This window comes from Antrostomus carolinensis, unplaced genomic scaffold, assembly GCF_000700745.2.
Source record: "Antrostomus carolinensis isolate BGI_N321 unplaced genomic scaffold, ASM70074v2 scaffold29472, whole genome shotgun sequence".
Lineage (NCBI taxonomy): Eukaryota > Metazoa > Chordata > Aves > Caprimulgiformes > Caprimulgidae > Antrostomus > Antrostomus carolinensis.
The window spans coordinates 48,881-68,779 of record NW_010302188.1 but is presented as its reverse complement, the minus strand read 5'-3'; the positions used below and the strand labels follow the sequence as shown (position 1 = coordinate 68,779).

The 19,899-nt window shown below is 41.5% G+C and overlaps 1 protein-coding gene across 1 annotated transcript in view; it reads left to right on the top strand.

The window, feature by feature from the left end:
- LOC104521661 (protein unc-13 homolog B) overlaps positions 1-19,899 on the top strand; it is a gene marked incomplete at its 3' end in the record, with an annotated part of 82,721 nt that overhangs the window by 15,984 nt on the left and 46,838 nt on the right. The window contains exons 4-9 of the mRNA XM_029083957.1: positions 3,080-3,158; positions 3,915-3,920; positions 4,865-4,939; positions 5,443-5,662; positions 15,407-15,634; positions 15,945-16,086. Of these exons, the coding sequence (XP_028939790.1) occupies positions 3,080-3,158; positions 3,915-3,920; positions 4,865-4,939; positions 5,443-5,662; positions 15,407-15,634; positions 15,945-16,086 (750 nt within the window). The remainder of the gene's footprint in view (positions 1-3,079; positions 3,159-3,914; positions 3,921-4,864; positions 4,940-5,442; positions 5,663-15,406; positions 15,635-15,944; positions 16,087-19,899) is intronic.

Below are 19,899 nucleotides of genomic sequence, written 5' to 3'. Positions count from 1 at the left end.
GGTAAATACATGCACCTTCAAATATGCGTGTTCTCTGTCAATCTGGCTTACAACCGGTTCTGTCATAAACCTCAGTCTGTCATAAATATTTTGCAACAAGCCAGGTTGTAACTAGACACGTTTGTCAAGCACAGTGACTTGTTTAGGCTCATCCTGAATTTCTAAAACATGCAGTTTTAATGTTTTTCTTTCCTGGGAAATGTCAAGAGTATCACAGTTTTGTTTCAATTGAATTAGAAAAAAAAATAAATCATTGGAAATAGTGTAGAAAAGAAATGTAAATTCCCAGCTATGCCAATGATTTTTTGCAGGAGTACTGACTCTGGACTTTCACTTGTGAACCATTTCATTGCATCTTTTTAGCTTACAGACTCTCCCTTTCTATTTTGTGTATGCTTTCATGATTCAAGTGATTTGACACAAATCTTTGACCCAAAATTTACCAATAAGATGTATTGTGATTTAAATAATGCTGGAATTCTTGACCTCATCTGGGTAGTCTTCTATGACACCTGTTTTACTTCAAAACAGTATCACTAGTATTGGAAAAGGTCCGTAGCATCAGAGCAGCAGATGAAATTCCTGGTTTGATCCCAGCGAGACTGTTCTTAGTTCTGACAATCTGAACACTTTATGGAGATATTTCTTATTTCTTGATGTGGGTTAGATTTTTGTATAATAAGCCAGAAGGGATTATTGCAGTGTCATTTGGGCAATAAGTTTTCTGGAGCTCTGTTGGAAGTGTTGGTAGCCTCTAGTAGAAACACTATGTAGCCTTACTGTAGGGATTTCCAGTGTTGAAAAACTGTTGTTATTCTTGGCCAAAGATTACAACAGTTCTAATTAACTGCTGTAAATCTCCACCTTTCTCATGTCTAAGTTTGTCTTCCGTTCCCAGCCGTGAAGTCTAGTTGTCGCAGCTGACTGCAAGTGTTTGTGTTCATCGTGTAGGAGTGCAGAGAGCCGTGCACGGTGCTGCGGTGCCGATGTGACTCATGCCGCATGCAGAGCCGACACATTTTGTGCAGTTACGTGTGACTGCTCACCTTCCTACCAGGCTTGTTCAGCCAGCAGCAGCTGTCAACTCAGCCATGGCGTGGACATGTCACCCTCCTACGCTCTGCCAAAAATGTCAGTTTTACCATTACAGCGCTGTGGCAGGGTTCTGTGTCTAATAGACCATTTCCATCTTTGACACATCCTTGTGCTAGGCTGTGCTGTGATATCCTTGTCCATCCTGGAGTGTGGGCTGCTATAATGTGGGTTTGGTCATTATTTGTTGTTTCCTAGATGTTTTTTTGACTTTTGGCTGTGTTGAAAGGAGATTTGAGTAGATCCTGCTTGCTGAGGGGTGCATGTTGCCTCTTGTTACTTAACAGCCTCTCAGTTTTCATGTCATGTGCAAATTTGTAGTGGTAATTTGATTTCCTAGACTGTTTTAAAGGATAGCTCCATGTGTGTCTTTTATTGCAGTTAGAAAAGTTTGACCACACAGCTCTTTCCTGTAGTTGTGGTGTCCTAAAGCGTTTCAGCTGGTTGTGCTGTCCCAAATAATCAAAATACGCAGGTTAAAAATGAGAGTCAGTTTATCACGCAGCTGCAAAAAGGTATAAGCCAGCATGGTATGGGGTCAAAATGAATGGCTAAGGATAGGCAGGAGGCAGAAGGTTTGTTTGCAGTCTCTGTAGCCAAGAAGAAGTCCTCAGGAGACATGTTCTTAGTGTTACCAAGGTAAGAGAACAGTGTGGAGATGGGGAAGTTGAATGAGACACTGAGAGGGGCTGTGGGTTTTGGCTGGCAGCTGGGTGTTCATTGCAGGGAGGGAATCACATCACAGGTCTTTTTTTCCAGTTTGGGGCAACAGCAGAGAAATGTGTGCCCAGTTCCCAACCTTACCAAAAAGCATTATCTTGCAGATGTATGCAGTTTATTTACTTGAGTCCTTTAAGTTGAATTAACAGACCTTCTTCAAGCACAGGCATACATCTGTGCAGTGTTAGCAGTGCATGGCAGGATCCAAATACAAATTATTCAGGCCGGCCTCATCAAGAAGGAAGAAGGCTGTCACATTTTATTTCTGCAGACTCCACAAATTGCTGGAGTAATGTCCTTTTTGCTTCATCACCACCTCCATCAGTGAGTGGCAGCTCTTGTGTGTAGAGGTCTGTATGGCTTGAAATGCTAAGCACCAAATAAAATCCCCTTTCTCCTCAGATGTGAAGTTTTTCCTCTAATAATTATATGGACCTCAGGGGCCAGGATTAAGTATGTTCTCGCCTAGAATCAGATTATGAGTAGCAGCATCCTGCCCATGGGCTGATCCACTTTGACATGCTCCCTCCCAACCACTGACATTGGGCAAGAACGTCTGGATTTTTGTGCATGAGGAAGATAAACACTTAATCACTTTTAGCATTAACTTTACACTTCCTTAAGTATAATCTTCTGGCTGATTTTACTTCCTCCAGTAAAGCATCCCCCCTACGCCCCAACCTGAAATTAATTAAATGGAAGGAAAGTAGGTGGAGAAAGACTGGAGACAGGGTGTTTCCGAAGTCTTCCCTGCCATGACGCTCAATACCAATAGTAAACTATAAACTGAGATCTTCCTAAGGAACAAAAGGTACTTCTGAAAGCAGAGGCTTGTGGCTCAGTTACCACAGAGTAAGCTGCATGTGAATGACTGCCATGGAGCTCTGGTTCTGCAGCTAGGTAAGTATTTTTGACAAAACGGTGCCCCATAGAAGTGACAGGGATTAGGCTGCCCTTACCCACAACGCTGGCAGCAGTGACTCTGAAACACTGGGCGCTCTGCAAGCACGTGCCCAACCTACTCTGAGCTAGCTCAGACCCTCAGCTCTGAGAATGGGAAAATGACCTTTTTTTTTTAGTGTGTTAACAGCTTCGGTTTATTATTAAGTTGCGCTTGCCGTGGACTGATTCTTCCTTTTCTCATTGAATGTGATATTAGCAAGGGTTTGATGTTTTAAGGAAGCTTTTTGCTCATCTATTTACTGTGTGTCACTGCTGGTGAGATTTTAATTTTTTTTTTTTTTTTTTTTTTCTCTTGAATTTCCAGGCCTGCAGGTGGTCTCTATGGCATCGATAGCATGCCTGATTTACGGAAAAAAAAGCCTATTCCACTTGTCAGTGATCTGGTAAGAGATTTTTCTTCAGCCACACAGTCATTGGTGCAAGTGGCTTTGCTTTTTGACATACGGTAACATTCATTGTCACTTCAAGGAGTTGAAGGTTTCCTGTTTAGTTAAATTAATTCTTACAGTAAGGGGTTAGGAGTTGTGCTTGTAAAAATCTCAGTGAGAATGAGCTGTGGTTTCATAGACAGTTTCATTCATTTGGCAGAATTAAGGTATTTTTCATGTTTTTTTTTCTACACAGAATATTTGATTATTTTTAAACTTGCATTATTTTTAAATGTTTTCATAAAAATCACATACTTTGGGGAAAGTTACAATGTCCATGTGAAGTTTGGCAGCTTACCAGAAGGTTGGAATTTCAGAGGATAGATAAATGAACATATGTGCTTGTATTTTTCAAGTAATTTGCAATATTGCCAGTAGGCTTCTGCACTGAGGAAGCACAAGAACCAAGCAAGTAATGAGGACAAGTTTCATATGCTTGTGTGATATGGTGAAATAAGGCTTTTGTGGGACAAATGGTTTTCTGTTGGCTGTTTTTGGTACACGTAGCAATTTCGTACTTTGGAAAAATGCTTTAGCAGCTGAAAGACTGAAGTTTCCATATCCTTTGAAAAGATGCATGTAATTCTCTTTCCAGCTTATGCATGGGAATCTTAATATGTGTCTTACTAACTGCTTGTATCTTAAATCTTTGCAATAATGGCATTAACTTGTGTTACTTCCTTTGTATGCTTTCATTCTCTCTCTCTGCAGGCCATGGTAAGTGGAGCTAAAGATTATGTGCCACATCTTCACCAGAAACAAAAATTATTTTACCTTACTTTCCCTCCACTTTTCTGCTTTTTATTTTAAACCTGCTGTATTGCAGTGCATGCGTATACAGCACTCTGTCCTGCTCCATCACTGATGGAATGAACTTTTTCAGTCTATCTTCAAACAGGATAAATCAGAGTATAAACAGAGGTTTCTGATAGGGTTTGATGATTCCAAAGCAGATACTGCTAGCTTTAATTTCCATTTCTGCCTTCATCTAACTGGAGTGACTTGCTGAAGAAGTCCTTTGTATGCCAGTGTGAGATGCTGCAAAGGCACTGCCTTGTGCTGTCCAAGGCTACAGAACTTGGTGCTAGCATGATGTGAAGGAGGCAGTTTTGAGGGGAAAATGCTGTTCATTGTATTCAGTGATGGCCAATGAATGTGATACAGCAGCACATTCAAACCTGTGCTCCCAACCCAGTCTGTTATTTTTTTAACCTGTTTATTTGTAACCCATACACTGCCACATTTGAGGGTGTTGTGTATGTTGTAAAACTGATGAAATAATCTCCTTTTGCCTATGAATAAAGTTAGATGTAGAAGAGTGAGTCTCACATAGTAATCTTAGGCAATAGCAGAATTATCATTGCTACCAGAAAATAGAAGTGGAGATGTGAACCCGGGTTTCATTGGAAATTCTTACCAGAGAAACAAATGAAATTACCAGAGTGACACTGGTTGTGGGCAGGTGGACCAAGTTGGAGACCTCTCAGTGTGCATTTGACTCTTCTGAAATGTGAGCTATCATTTAAGATACCTACTTGAATGTAATACACTGCTGGTTTGGTGTCTGGGATGACAGAGTCCCCTTGGTCACATCTCTGGGTGTGTAGAGCCAGTGCTTTTCTGAATATTGGTGGTGAATAACAAACTTTCTTTCTTCTTAGTCACTGGTTCAGTCCCGGAAAGCCGGAATTACCTCAGCAATGGCCACTAGAACATCTCTCAAAGATGAAGAGCTGGTAAGTGGGAGGGTTGCTTGGCTCCTGTTAACTTTCAGTAAGCAAATTAAGGGAATTTGGCTCTCTGGAATGCAGAGCCAGCTTCACAGATGTCTAAAAATATAGATGCAAAGCTTCTTGTATAATTTGTTTAGAGAAACCAAATATGTAAAAAAATAACTTTTAATGTGTCGATATGACCTTGAAAAATGTAACTTACCATTTCCTCCGTGCTATGTACCATGGGGGACTGTGTGAAATTTGCTTTATGCAAGATATCACTCATCCACAAACCTTAATTCTTTTTTTTCTTCCATCTCCTCTGCTTTTTTAAATGTCTGGAGAAACGTTTTTTGAAGGGTGTCCTCTGCTGCTGCTTGTAAAAGTTTGATAAATCTGGCCACCTCAAATACGTAGATTTATTGCACTGCTCATGCCTTTTCCCTTAAAACTCATGTGTTAACCAGCAAAAATAGTTCAGTCACCTTCCTGGATATTGGTTTATGTGAGCTTTTGGCTTTCAGAAATCTCATGTCTATAAGAAGACCTTGCAAGCCTTAATTTACCCCATCTCTTGTACAACCCCCCACAACTTTGAAGTGTGGACAGCCACCACTCCCACCTACTGCTACGAATGTGAGGGGCTGCTGTGGGGTATTGCACGGCAGGGAATGCGCTGCGGAGAATGTGGAGTCAAGTGCCATGAGAAGTGCCAAGATTTGCTCAACGCTGACTGCTTACAGAGTGAGTAGTGCCCAGTGGAATGCCACTGCTCTGCAAGTGTTTCCAGAGCTTTCCTAAACATATAGGTAATGCCTCTGTGATCAGTGAAGCTGCATTTATTAAAATGACTGCATATATTCTGAAAAGGTGTCATTGGGCTAAACCTACCCCCATTGCCCTGTGGGCACAGACAGCTCCACTGACAAAGAACTTCTTTGCAACATTGTGCTTGATGTGCTTTAAAAGAAGGTTTAATTCTTGACTCTTTCACATCTATTTGGTTTCAAGCCATGTAATATTTAATCTCTCTCAATGTCAGCTCATGTGGTGTATATGCTAACATATGCCGCATAGAAGAGAGACAGTGGGCTGGGTGAATAGGGTTCTAGGCTGGATAGTCTGACTCTTGTTCTGTCCCTCCTGCCCTGGTATCCCAGTCAGGTTGCTTGTTTTAACCATCAGCCTGTTTTACTGTTTTAAGCTCTTCAAAGCAGCACTGGGTTCCTGCTTAAGGGATAGAGTCTGTGGGCTTAACTCAGATTCTCTCTACCAAGTGCAGATTTGCAAGGCATCTTTTTAACAGTAGGGTCTCATGGCTGAATTGCTTTTGAGACCTGGACCTGAGCCACCACAGATGATGGGTAAGATAGGAAGATGTTGTTTGAGTGTTTGGGCAGTATTTCATTTTTCTACTAGCATTTCTATTTATTTTGTTGGGGTTTTTTTATGCAGTGTTCAAAAACTAAGCCCTTTCTTCAAAGAAGAGTGCTTCAAAGAGCTGTGACTTTGCAGAATAAATGAGATCTTGCACAAACAATGGAGAAATTTAGAAAGAATTTGATTAAAGTGGAAAAAAAGAGAGAGAGCAAAAAGTATTAACATAGGGATCTGTCTTGGTCAGGTTATTTTTATTTGCTTGTAAAACAGTTTCTTGATTTGCTTTCAAATTTATGTTCCTGCTTGAGAGCAAAATATCTTAGTTGAAATGGAATATAAATTTCTGCCATATGGGTTAAGTCTTGAGTAGGAAGGTGGGGCTGTTTCTGTTCACTCTTGTTTTTCTTGACATTCCAGCCTGATGGACTAAGTCTAAGGAATCAGAACAGTTTGTGAAGTGTAAACAGACTTATTGCAAATCCATGTCAGCAATTATAGGAATATAAAGAGTCAAATCTTCTATCTGCCTCAGGCTCTAGTTGTTTGGGAAAGCCAGACTGGATGATCCAGCAAGGGATACCAGTGAATCATGGGTCATTTGTTTTTCTTATGGTTCATCTTGAGACCACAGATGGACATTGTTTATGCTTGTATTTTTGATGTGTGTGGAGTTTCAAATACGTCATAGTTAGGACTGGGACTGTTTGCAATGGCTTATTTATCAGACAGCTAATACTGGTGAAACATCTCAGTTAGATTCAGGATGTTTGTTTCTGGAGTTCACCAGAACACTCTACTGAATGGTGATTTTCAGTATTTGAGGTGAAAAGCTGCTGATAATCACGTCCAGGCTCGATTCAGATGTATCTTGGACATCTGTCCAAGATGTTATAATGTTACAATAGAGTTGTGATATCTCAGCATGGGGCAAATGCTATAGAGAGCAGAGGAAAATTAGGTTCACACCAGCAGCATCAAGGAAACAGGTACAAAGCTATTGTACAGAGCAGAGGTCATGAAGTAGAAAATAGAAGAAAACTAAATTTAAGAAATAGCTAATGACTAAGAGGAAATTCATTCCTGCAGAGGACAGCTGTGGCTATGTCCTTTCCTTCCAATTCTCTCCCCTACTTTCCTTCCAGTTCTCTCCCCCACTCCCTGGGCAAGGTGGGGGGGATGGTGATAGAGCAGGCTGTGTCTGGCTGCAAGGTACAAGCCATAAGGGTGAATCCACCCAAACCACCACAATGTTCAAGAAAGGAGACTTCAGACTGGGATGGATACTGGAGAGTATTCTGTGGTAATAAGGAAAATATGAAAATGTCTCGAGAGAGGATAGTATGAGTTAATCTTTCAAAAGCGGCTTGGTAGTGTGGGACAGGAGGAGGACAGGAACGATGCTGTTTCAAAAAAGTAAAAATAGCCATACTAGGTTTGTCCCAATAGACTGTTTCTAAAGGGAAATTGTGAAGCCCAAAGTGGAGGTGTAAGACGTGTGTGTAGAGCTCCAGTGACTGGTTTACTCTTGCAACTATCCATGGCTTAAAGATTTTCTGAGCAGTAGATGCTATGTTTGATAGCTGGCAGTGATGGCTCTGTGAATTGGTTTAATCCTTGTTTGAACCTGTTTATGCTTGAACTATGTTGGGGAAGAGGGAGATAAGCAGCAGGGAGGAAGATGGTCTGTTTAAGCTTACCATTTGCAAAAGAAAAAATGGAATAAATTTGCTGTAAGGAAATTAAAGGTGGAAGTAGAAGACAACTTCAGTGATGAGAGCAGGGAGTCTGTGGAACAGCCTCTGGAGAATAACCATGAGGGCAGGTTTTCTAATCTCTGGTTGGAATTAAGTAAGCTTATGCAATGGGCTGTGAGATATGGTGATGGCAATAGCCAGTGCTTTTCTATAGAATAGAAACAACAACTGGAAACAACTTTCCATCCATCTACTTTTCATATATGGCAAAGCATTAGATGAGAACTTGTTATTTTATTCACAGGATTACAGATGTTTGCTTTGCACATTTCCTTTCAAACAGTAAACGCAAGATACTTCAGCAACCACAGTTAAAAGAAACAGAGAGGTAATAACTGAGAGTACACTGGGCTCAAAACTTGTGAAGCACATAGAAAGGTAAAACCCAACTGAACAAAAACTTTACTTACTGAGTTACTTGACAGCTGCCCAGCTTCAGAACAGGAAAGATGGAGGGACTATGAGCCAGGGGTCTGTGAGGGTACCCAGTGTGAGTGTGGTGGGTATCACTACCTGGGGTAGAGATGTAAAGGAAACTGAAGATGGCAGTTATGTAATTAAAAGACAGAGAAGGCAGAGGAAGAATAGTGCTGGGAGATGGAAATGGTGAGGCCAATATATGGATGTGCTGCTGAGTTGGGAAAACAAATGTTATCAATACTAGAAATCTGTTAAAAGGCTTTTTCATGCAACTGTGTTCTTTGCTTTGGCATGCTCATGCTAAATTCCTTCTAACTGGAACCCACCAGGCCAGAAGAAAATGAGAAGATTAAATTAATTTTTATATATGTTTGAATAACATAGGCTGTGCTTGAGAAATGAAAAATGGGGTTTCTCAGAGACAAGCAACAGTTTAAAGATCCAGTAAATTAAAGACTGAACTTTCTTGTATACGGAACTCAAGAGGGGTTTCTTCCTAACAGAAGCTTTATTATTGCTATTGGTTTAAAAAAAACAAAACAAAACAAAAAACAAACAACAAAAAAACCCCACACCAAAACCCCCCGAAAAACCAACAACAACAAAAACATTCTCAGGACATATCTCCACTTAGGTCTATTTAGGGCTTCTAGGAAATGTTGCATTGGAGTAAAATGAGTTTTCAGGCTGGTAACAAATACAATTCTATTGACTATACCTTGATGCCTTAGGATATATCTTCACTTAGACTGTGTAAGTCTTCCAGAAAATGTTGCATTGGAGTAAAATGAATTTTCAGGCTGGTCGCAAATACAGTTCCATTGCCTATACCTTGAAATTTTGAGTAGGCACTTGGGGTTTTATTCCTTAGAATCAGAATGTGCTGTTTATCCATCTGCTATCCTTCAGCACCTTTCTGAGGGAAATAAAAGGATCTCTTTCCCCAGGTCTGTTTGAATTAAGTTTGGTTATTTCTGCCGAAGGGTTTTTTTTTTCTTTCCTTCTATATTTTTAAGAAACTGAGTATCTCATACAGTCAACAAATGTGTGGGAATCCAGTGATGAAATGCTCGAATTCAGCAATGCTTTGTTGCAATTTGAAACAAAAAACATTTGCAGACTGATTCAGCAGGGATGTTCCTTGAATTGGCAATGTCTGAAGTGCAGTAAACTGGAATCAGTTGTGGCGTATGTACTGCAGCCATCTGGTTTATGGCTCTGTTGGCACCAGGTTGTTTCTCTGAGAGGATGTTTCTCTGTTGTAGGTACTTAGAAGATATATTCTGATGATAAGACTATTACCTTTTTATTATAAGCTTATAACTACTTGCTAAAGGGAAGATGCCTTTTGCTATTCCTGGAAGTACTTGAAATCTCTGCACGGGTACACTTCCTTTCTTATTTGGCTGCAAATGAATGGAGGTATCCCCATAGCATGCACACTGGTGTGAGATCTCAAGCTTCAAACTACTGTTGAACATGAAATCTGTGTTGTGAGTGTGACTAGCCATATGTCCTTATTAGTGCTTCTTTATGGTGTGCTGGAGCAACAAATCTGGGAGAATTTCCCATGAGTATCAGGGCTGCGTTACTGAATGCCCTGCTTTTGGTGCGGTTTTGGCTACTGGTGTCTTCCTTCACCTCTGGAGTTATTCAGTGCTTTTTGAGTCGGGACTGGAAGTCAGGTGTGTTTCTTGCTTTTTGGAAGAGAAACTTGAGAGTGTTGCATTCTGATTTCAGGGACTGGCTCAGTGAGTGGACTGTTAGTGAGACCCATTAAGTCACTCTTGTGATAATCATCTTGGCTTCTGGGTTGAATGATGATTAGACAGCATGATGATGAAAGCTTATTTGCTTCCAGAATCCTATGTAGGAAAATATTTGCGCAGAAAAAGGAAGGATACCTTTATTTGAAACTTGAATATCTATTTTAAGTTTCAGGAATATATCATTTCTAAGCATTATCCGCCTACTGAACAGCTGTCTTCTATCCTGCCAGTGTTGCTTTCTTGACTTTTTCCTATTAAAGCATAAGATAACAACACTGGCAGTTTACTAATAACTGTATCAATACAATTCCCAATATAGACTTATTTGCTTTCTGTTTTCAGTCATGAATTGACTCATAAATCAGTCTAGAGAGAGAGAAGGAAATTCCAGTGGCATTTGAATGATACTGTACACAGTATTTGTACATTCCTGTGCCTTTCTGTTGCCATTTACAGGGCTACTTGAAAAACTGATCCACTGGACAAGACCTTCTTTTTGCAACTGACTAAATACAATCCAAGTCCAACAGCAGGAACAGCATCTTCTGCCATCCAGTATCATGACATGCTTTGGGTTTTATAACCATATGTTATACGTGATTAGTCCCCAAATGGTTGTTTTGGAGGTTCTGGTGGTTTTATACTAACAAGTGTTAAAATGAAGAAAGAGTATGATGTTGAGACAGAGGGTTTGTCTGTTCTTTGTTAGTCTGTATTGTTAAGTAAGATGTTTGTCTGATTCTGACTTTTGCACTGCAGTTCAGGTGCAAGCTCTGCAGGGAGAGAGAGACCTTTCCCAGAGAAGGAATAATGGAGCCTTCTTACCTGGATAAATAATCTGGGAGGAGTGAGGGAGCACCATGGATGGAGGTGCAGGATTTCCTCTGAAAGTCAGGAGTCAGAGACAAGCCTTAGAGGTGACTGAAGAGAGGACTCTGTAGAGGTCTATGTGGCATGGCTTGCACACCCTGCAACCCAGGGTGCCCCACGCTGCTGCTAGGCTTGCAGAGGGCTAAATGCACTATGCAATTTTCTGGAGGTGGTGGGGTTGTTAAAGATGTTTTTAGCTAGAATTCCTCCACTTGTCCAAGTTTGTGTTCTGAAGCATCATTTGATGCTCCTGCTGTGCTTGCATTAAGGCAATGATGCAGACCATGCCACCCCAGAATTGTGATAACTCCTGTCCCAGCTCAGTGATGAACAGTGAAACATTTATATTTGCAAGCTGCCTGGCGAGTAATTTATTTAGAAAAAGTTTATGAAGTAGAACACTCTGCTCATGCACAACATGAACTCTTAATGCTTAAAAGATGAACTCTTAATTGTTTAAATTTGGTTCTTAATTTCCTTAAAGTCAGAAGGATCAGGGCAGGGATGGTTTCTTTGGATCACTATAGATTTCAGAATTCCAACTAGGAAAGGCAAGTTGTTTGGTTTGGCCTTTCCTGATTTCCCAATAATTTTTTGTAACTCTGTATATACTGTGTAGAGTCCACCTTAGAATCATAGAATAGTTTGGTTGGAAAAGACCATTCAGATCATCTAGTCCAACCGTAAACCCAGCACTGCCAAGTTCACCACTAAAGTGTGTCCCCAAATACCACATCTATGCATCCTTTAAATACCTCCAGGGATGGGGACTGCACCACTGCCCTGGGCAGCCTGTTCCAATACTTGACAGCCCTTTCAGTGAAGAATTTTTTCCTAATATCCAACCTAAACCTCCCTTGGCACAACTTAAGGCCGTTCCCTCTTGTCCTGTCACTTGTTATTTGGGAGAGGAGACCGACCCCCACCTCTCTCCACCCTCCTTTCAGGCAGTTGTAGAGGGCGATGAGGTCTCCCCTCAGCCTCCTTTTCTCCAGGCTCACCAACCCCAGTTCCCTCAGCTGCTGCTCATCACACTTGTGCTCCAGACCCTTCCCCAGCTCCGTTGCCCTTCTCTGGACACACTCCAGCACCTCCACGTCCTTCTTGGAGTGAGGGACCCAAAACTGAACACAGGATTTGGGGTGCGGCCTCACCAGTGCCCAGTACAGTGGGAGGATCTTTTCCGGGGTCCTACTGGCCACCCTATTGATGATTCGGGCCAGGATGCTGTTGGCCCTTCTTGGCCACCTGGGCTCACTGCTGGCTCATGCTCAGCCACTGTCAACCAACACCCCCAGGTCCTTTACTTCTGAGCAGCTCTCCAGCCACTCCTCTCCAGGCCTGTAGCGTTGCACGGGGTTGTTGTGACCCAAGTGCAGGACCCGGCACTTGGCCTTGTTAAACCTCATACAGTTGACTTTGGCCCATTGATCCAGCCTGTCCAGACCCCTCTGTAGAGCCTTCCTACCCTCCAGCAGATCAACACTCCCACCCAGCTTGGTGTCATCTGCAAACTTACTGAGGGTGCACTCAATCCCCTTATCCATGTCATTGATAAAGATGTTAAACAGAGCTGGCCCCAAAACTGAGCCGTGGGGAACACCAATTGTGACCGGTCACCAAGTGGATTTAGATCCATTCACCACAACTCTCTGGGCTTGGCCGTGCAGCCAGTTTTTTACCCAGCAAAGAGTGCACCTGTCTAAGGCTTGAGCCGACAGCTTCTCTAGGAGAACGCTGTAGGAGACAGTGTGAAAGGCCTTGCTAAAGTCCAGGTAGGCAACACCCACAGCCCTACCCTCATCCACCACGTGGGTCACTTGGTCATAGAAGGAGATCAGGTTGGTCTAGCAGGACCTGCCTTTCATGAACCCGTGCTGGCTGGGCCTGATTCCCTGGTTGTCCTGCATGTGCCACGTGAGCACACTCAAGATGCTCCATGATCTTCCCCGGTACCGAGGTCGGGCTGACAGGTCTGTAGTTCCCTGGATCCTCCTTCTGGCCCTTCTTGTAGATGGACGTCACACTGGCCAGCCTCCGATCTTCTGGGACCTTCCCTATTAGCCAGGACTGTTGATAAATGATGGAGAGTGTCTTGGCAAGTTCCTCCACCAGCTCCCCCAGTGCTCTTGGATGGATTCATCCCTAGAAGACCCTGTTCTGTTAAAGCTGAACAGCACTTCTTATCTGAAGTTCAAAGTGTAGCCCCTGGTATCATTTTGGTTTCATATTGCTTTAATAAATGTTGGGTCTACAGCTGGATGAGTGCCTGATACAAGACATCACTTTGGGTAGTGCTAGTTCTTCATCACCTGTGAGTAGAGACAGCAGGGACTGTGTAATTAATTCCAGTATTTTGATTTCATTTCATCTTGAGCCAACAATAGGAAACTCTGGGGCATATATATTTTATTGTACTAAATGAAACAGTGAACATCAAGCCTCTAGCAAGCAAAATGAAAAAATAATTATCAGGTAATGCGAAGTTATGGCTTGTTTTATACTCCAGTCTTTAATAGCATGCCTTGGTATGCAGTGTCCTTAATGAACTTCTGAAACTTCAGCAGTCACAGGCTGTTCTAAACTGTATTTTTATTCTTTTTTGGTTTGGATGGTGGAAGTTATAATTGAGTTTTGTTTCTTTATTGAAGTGAATTTAGTAACGGTGAAAGGTGTTGGATTGAAGGCCCTAGAAATGGATGTCTTTAGGCAGCGTTAGTCACTGGGCACCCTGTCAAGCCTGCTTAACAAGGTTGCCTGTTATGTTGTACTGCTGGGGGTCCTTTATGTGTGTGTTTTCATAGAACTTTATTAATATTTGGTCACTACCTGCTGAAACTGTTTCATATGCAAAACTGCAATGTCCTATATTAAAGGTGCTCCAGATATCATATTTGCCCACTTCTTCTAGAAGGAAAGTTTTCTGTATCTTTGTGATTGATGGCTCCCTTTGCACACACTTGTGTGTGCTCGAATACCTGGTTTTAAGGTAATTTAATATTTGGTGAACACTTGGATAAAGGTAATTTTTCTCGGACAAAGCTTACTTTAATTAAACTATCCCAGAGAAGAAAAATAAGCAAAAGCATATTAAACTAAACAGAATTATTGTGACCGAATGTGTTCACAGGACTTTTGTATTGGTTTAACTTAATCTTTTTAAGATCGTATCTGAAAAATGCTGCAGACTGCACGTAGAGAGACAGTGCAATTTTGGGTTCCTGCTCTTTGTTTCACACCCTGGGCTGTCTGCCCTGTTAGCTCACGTCAGTGTTTTCATTAACGCATGCCTCGTATGTGACACAATAGTCAGTGGCTGAATTTTGACTGCAAACATGGCTGTCAAAATTGAGTGGGGAGTAGTTGATTGTGGGAGCATTTTATCTCATAGCTCTATGAACATTTACATTTTTTAGGAGTTAATGCAAGTGACTAGAAGCCTCTCTTTTTCCTGATGCAGTTAAACGTCTATGTAGCACAGACCCTATGCCAAACTCTTGTGTTTCCAGCTGCTAGATACCGTATACTAGTGCCCCACGCTTTTGATGTAACAAATTTGATAGCGAAAAGTTTGGGTCCTTTTAGGTATTTTTTTATAGGTACTGTGCCTATGTGATTCTAAGAATGGATTTTTTGAGTTGTTTTCATACAACTGATAAAACACAGTGAGATCCAGAGAGCCACCTTGAATGCCTCCAGCTTGATGCTTGATCCCAGACAGGGTGGTTCCAGGTAGAAGAATGGGATGTAGATTGTGGAGCAACTGTGCCAAAGTCAATGTGGCACACATTGGTGGGAAATGCTGACCGTGTTGGCCTGTCTGAACTTCTGCTCTTCCATGGTGCTGAGGTGCAGCATTGAGAAAAGTGCATAGATACTGTTTGTAATGGAGGTCCTGTGTCCTCTTCTTAGCACTTGCCCAAGCAGGGATTTATTTATTTAGAGTGAGGTGATGAGAAGAAGGGGCATGCAGATGTCTGCTCTTAAAGTAAGAACCTAATTTCTGGGTCTTCCTCAGCTGCAAGGGTATTAAACTCGGGCCTGTTGTCAGGAGAGCAACTTTCTCCCAGGTTATAGAGGGATCTGGGCACTCTCCTTCCATTATCCCCTCCCAGCTCCCGGTGGTCCAGGTTCTCTTGCATGCTGAAATGGGGGAGGTCTGACTGTAAAAGTCAATAGCGAGAGCCATCATGTGGAGGATAACTCATGGCTTTGATCCTGCTGTCCAGATTCAGTGAAGCATGACTTTGTGTTTGTCTGTTTCTGATGAACATTGTGTACTTTCTGGTGCACAGGAGCAGCGGAGAAGAGCTCGAAGCATGGAGCTGAAGACCGAACGCAGAATTTCATCATGGCCATGAAGGATCGCATGAAAATCCGGGAGCGGAACAAGCCAGAGATCTTTGACTTGATCAGAGATGTGTTCTGTGAGAGCAAAATGACACATGCTCAGCAGATGAAGACAGTGAAGCAGAGTGTGCTTGACGGGACCTCAAAATGGTCAGCAAAGATCACCATCACAGGTGAGTGAGAACAGCATGGGTTCTCTTGACCTTGCTTGGGAGCCTAAGGTCAGAGAGAGTTGGTGTGAAGCCAGAGAGAATGGAGAGGAAGATCTTCTCTTACCTATGCCTCTTTCTGCTCAGTTTACAGGTAGCAGGTGGAGATAATCCTACCCCCGGCACTGCAGTGCACTATAAGCTGAGGCTCATCAGAAAAGCTCTCAAGAGTGATATTCCTGTTTCTCTGGCCATTCTGAGCTGCTGCATTACGTGGTGTGTGGACACATTGTCTTATTGCATGGTGGTGGTAACCTTTTTCTTTTCCTTCCAGTGGTGTGTGCTCAGGGTCTGCAAGCCAAAGACAAGACTGGGTCCAGCGATCCGTATGTAACTGTCCAAGTGGGTAAAACAAAGAAGAGGACAAAAACAATTTTTGGGAATCTGAACCCTGTTTGGGAAGAGAAGTTTTACTTGTAAGTGCTCTTACAAGGACTTTCAGCCCCATTTTGCCTGTTTGTATGAACCGTGCTTCGACAGCTGTATCTTCTCTGTCAGTGTGCATTCCCACACCACCTGTAATGTGTGATGGTTTTATTTCCACGCAGCGTTGTGTGTATCTGTCTGGAGGGTTGATGTCTTTACCAATGTATGTAGTGCACACCTGTCCATTTCATCTGTTTTACTGGTGTATATGTAAATTGTCTGCTCTGTGAACACTTTTGTATTGATGTTTCTAGAGAAAGCTAAACAGAAAGGAAAATCTTTAACTCTGAGACTTTTGTTCCTGGCCAATAGACATACTTTCAAAATTCTTTGTAATATGAAAGAGTGAAGTTTGTATAAACTACTAAGCAAACTTCCTGTGACCTATTGCTATGACCTGCTCCTGGTGTTTGACCAACAAAGGTTAAAGGTAGTTAGTTGTCTGTCTCTTGTCTTTGACATTATCGGTCTTCCCTTTTAATTCTGGAAAATCAATGTAACAACAATTTGGGGGATTATCTGCTTTCAAGATGAGAAATGTATCCATGTGTGAATTGAAAGAAAGGCTGGAGGCACAATTCTTTAGATATCAACTACTCTTAGAAGGCTGAAGAATGTATTATTCCATCCTACTTTTATTGAATAAGGAAACCATACCCTCAATGTATCATTGAACATGTGGTAAAACAAAATGGAGACAAGAAATTGAGCAAGCATTTTTCTGAAGATTCTGGATGATCTCATTCAACCTGAAACATCTTTATGTCCTTTAATGTGTAGACTCTTCCATTGTCCCTTCTCTCCCTTTGCCTTTTTTTTTTTTCTTCCTTGTTTTTTCCTAAACTTCTTGTGGGGAGCTCTCTGCAAACTGAAATGTGTTTGTGTTTTAAAATCAGGCTTAAATCAGCCCAGCTTTGTCTTAACAATGCACAGTACAAACAAAATTATTTTTAAAGTAGTTTTGAGCTACTCATTAACGTCAGAAAAATCTTGGTGCTATTTTGAGCGAGTAAGCCCTTGGCTTTATTCTTAGTTTAATCCAAGGTAACATTGCTGCTTGGTAAGTAGTAAGTATGCTTAGGTGCCATTTGGGTAACTCTAGTCACAATAGCTGTAAGTCTGTGTGGGAGCCTTAAGGACCTTGATTTACCATGCCAAGCAGTTACCATGGTATTTGCAGTGTGTTCCCTTCTAATTTTAGGAGCTTCAACAAATACTGTACTTAAAAATAGATAGCGCAACGTGATAAATGTCACAGTTTTAACAGTGCCACTGTTTAAATTTTATCACCATGTCTGTGATTCAGCAGATAATATGCTGTTGGGCCTTAGAGTTGATACTGCTTTCTCTCTTGCCTGTGTTAAGGTGGTTGTTTTAATTGCCTTGGAATATCAGGAGGAGATGAAGGAAGTGGCCAGATCGATGGCAGAAGAGCATTCAGTACTGAAATCAATGTGTCATTTCATTAGGAGATGTCAAAGCTCACCTTATGCTGGATGAGGAGAGAGTAATTTAGAAGTATATGCAGCACTGGTCTTTTACACACCCATCTTCATTTTTTGCATTTATAGATCTTTTTTAAGTTTACAACTCTTAAAACTTATGAAATTTTCTACCCCATAATCAAATGGAAATTTAAATCAACATATGCAGGCCAAAAATACCCATTACATACCAAGCCTTTTTAGAAGAGATTGTCAGGACAATCAAGAGATTGACAGATTTAAAGGGGTTGGGGCAAGGGCTGTTTGTTACTTAGAATGATGGTAATATGTTACAGCGGTAGAAAGGTGTGGTGGTAGTTATTGAAAGCCTACTTTGCAGCAGACATATGAAAAATCTGGTGTTCAAAATGCTTAAATGTTTCAGCGGGTGCAGGATATGTGAGGAGAGGGAGGTCAGGTCAGTAACTAATGTGTGGGTTAGTAATTGCTGTACTTGTTTGTAGCTGGTGTTCAGTAGGTGCCCAGTGTCTTTTATACAATCACAATTCCAATGTCTTTTCAAAGGCTGGATATAGAGCCAGAAATCTGTGTGCATCAGTCATTGTAATTATAGCGTTGTTATTGTAATCCACGGCATGAACTCAGGCAGAATGTGTACAGCTGAGTGATACAATTCTTTTCTATAGACTCAGTAAAGTTTAGTAAAAGCAGCTTTAACAAGTTTTAAAAATTTTAAGGCTGCAGTAACCTATTTCAAATAGTTTTTCTGTGCTTATTTACAGTGATGGATGGAAAAGTATATTAACTTAAATACTTCTCCTTAAATATGACTTTGTTCCTTTTCTATATATTTTCAGAAAAAACTGTTGTGGTAGGCTTGACCCAATTTGGAAGTCCAGATTTGGAACTGTATTTTAGGAAAAAAAAAATGTTGAAAACACTTCAGGTTTCCGTTAGAAGCGTTGTTTAGGTCACTGCTAGCCTATGTCACTATAGGCATCTGTTTAAATTAATAAGCAATTCTTGGAGTGTATTCATGTTGTCCAAGTAAGTGATTTCGGGTCACGTTTCTTTCTGAAAATCATCTCTTTGTACATTTACATCTTTAGCTTTAGGAAATGTGTTGTTACAGAGAGGTTTTTTTACCTTTCATTGGAGTTTGAAAACCTATGAAAATATAAGGGGTTGATCTTTATGCTCAGAGTTTTGCAGGCTTGATGCAGATGCTCTGTCTATATCGTGCTTGGCAGGAGGAAGCTTGATGAGGGGCGCCAGCCATTGCTGCAGTGCAGAAATACTGTTCAGCGAGCAAGGAAGCCTGCTTCCCTTGCTTTACATCTCGTTCCCCTTCTGCAATAATCCTGGATCCTTTTCCTATGGCTATGATGAGTAGGCTTATAAGTAGACTCCTTGCTTTGCCCCATAGATTTGTGCTCTGTGCCCTCAGCTCTCTTCCCTTGCCTTTAACTCTGCATGGACAGAAGGCAGCACGTGTCCTCCCTCCAGCTGATTCTGAGTTGTCTGGATCGGTTGGTACATGAGAGCCAGGTGGCTGCAGACTTTCCAGGGATGGCAGCTGGCATGGGTTTCTCTTCTCCATCTAGCTGTAATTTTTTCACAGAACTTGTTGAGATGTAGAAGCTTTGATAACAAATCTGATAACAAAACTTTCATGTCCTTAGGAAATGGCCCAGTAATATTAGAGCGAAGATAGTTTTGCACTATTCAATGCAATTAAAACTGGACTTTAATTCCCCATTTAGACATATTTTAGACTATCAGTAGAAAATACAGGTTTTCTAGAATCTTTTTTGTAGAGGCAGAAGCTGAGCATCCATTTGAGAAGGTTACAGTGCCAGACAGTGAGAATAAACTTAACTGCAGGACAGTTTCCATTTTAAAGGGAGAGCCCTGGGCTCGGCTGGAGGCTGCCAATCTGTACCTTTTTTTCAGAAAGTGCCCTGGTTCAGAAAGTGGCTGTGAGCACTAGAAGTTACTGGGATTCAAACAGGACTTTGCCTGTTTTTCTTGGCGTAGGCACAAAATGACTTGTTCATTTTACGGTACTATCCCCTTGAAGTTGTATTGTCTGAGTACAGCTGTGTGTGAAGCTTTGAATGGTGGGTGTGAAATCATTGCCTGGAACAGATTACATTGTCACTGAACAGTTTGCAAGAGGCATGTTTATTCTCCTCGCTGCAGAAGAGTAACTGAGTTAAAATAAATGAAGTGCCTCCTGCTAGCAGATAATCAATATTTTACTAGGGCATGCAGAGCCCCACATGATACACATTCCTGTTAATCCTTTGGGAATGGTACTGCTGCATAGCTAACCACTGGGTTGTCACCCAAAAGCTT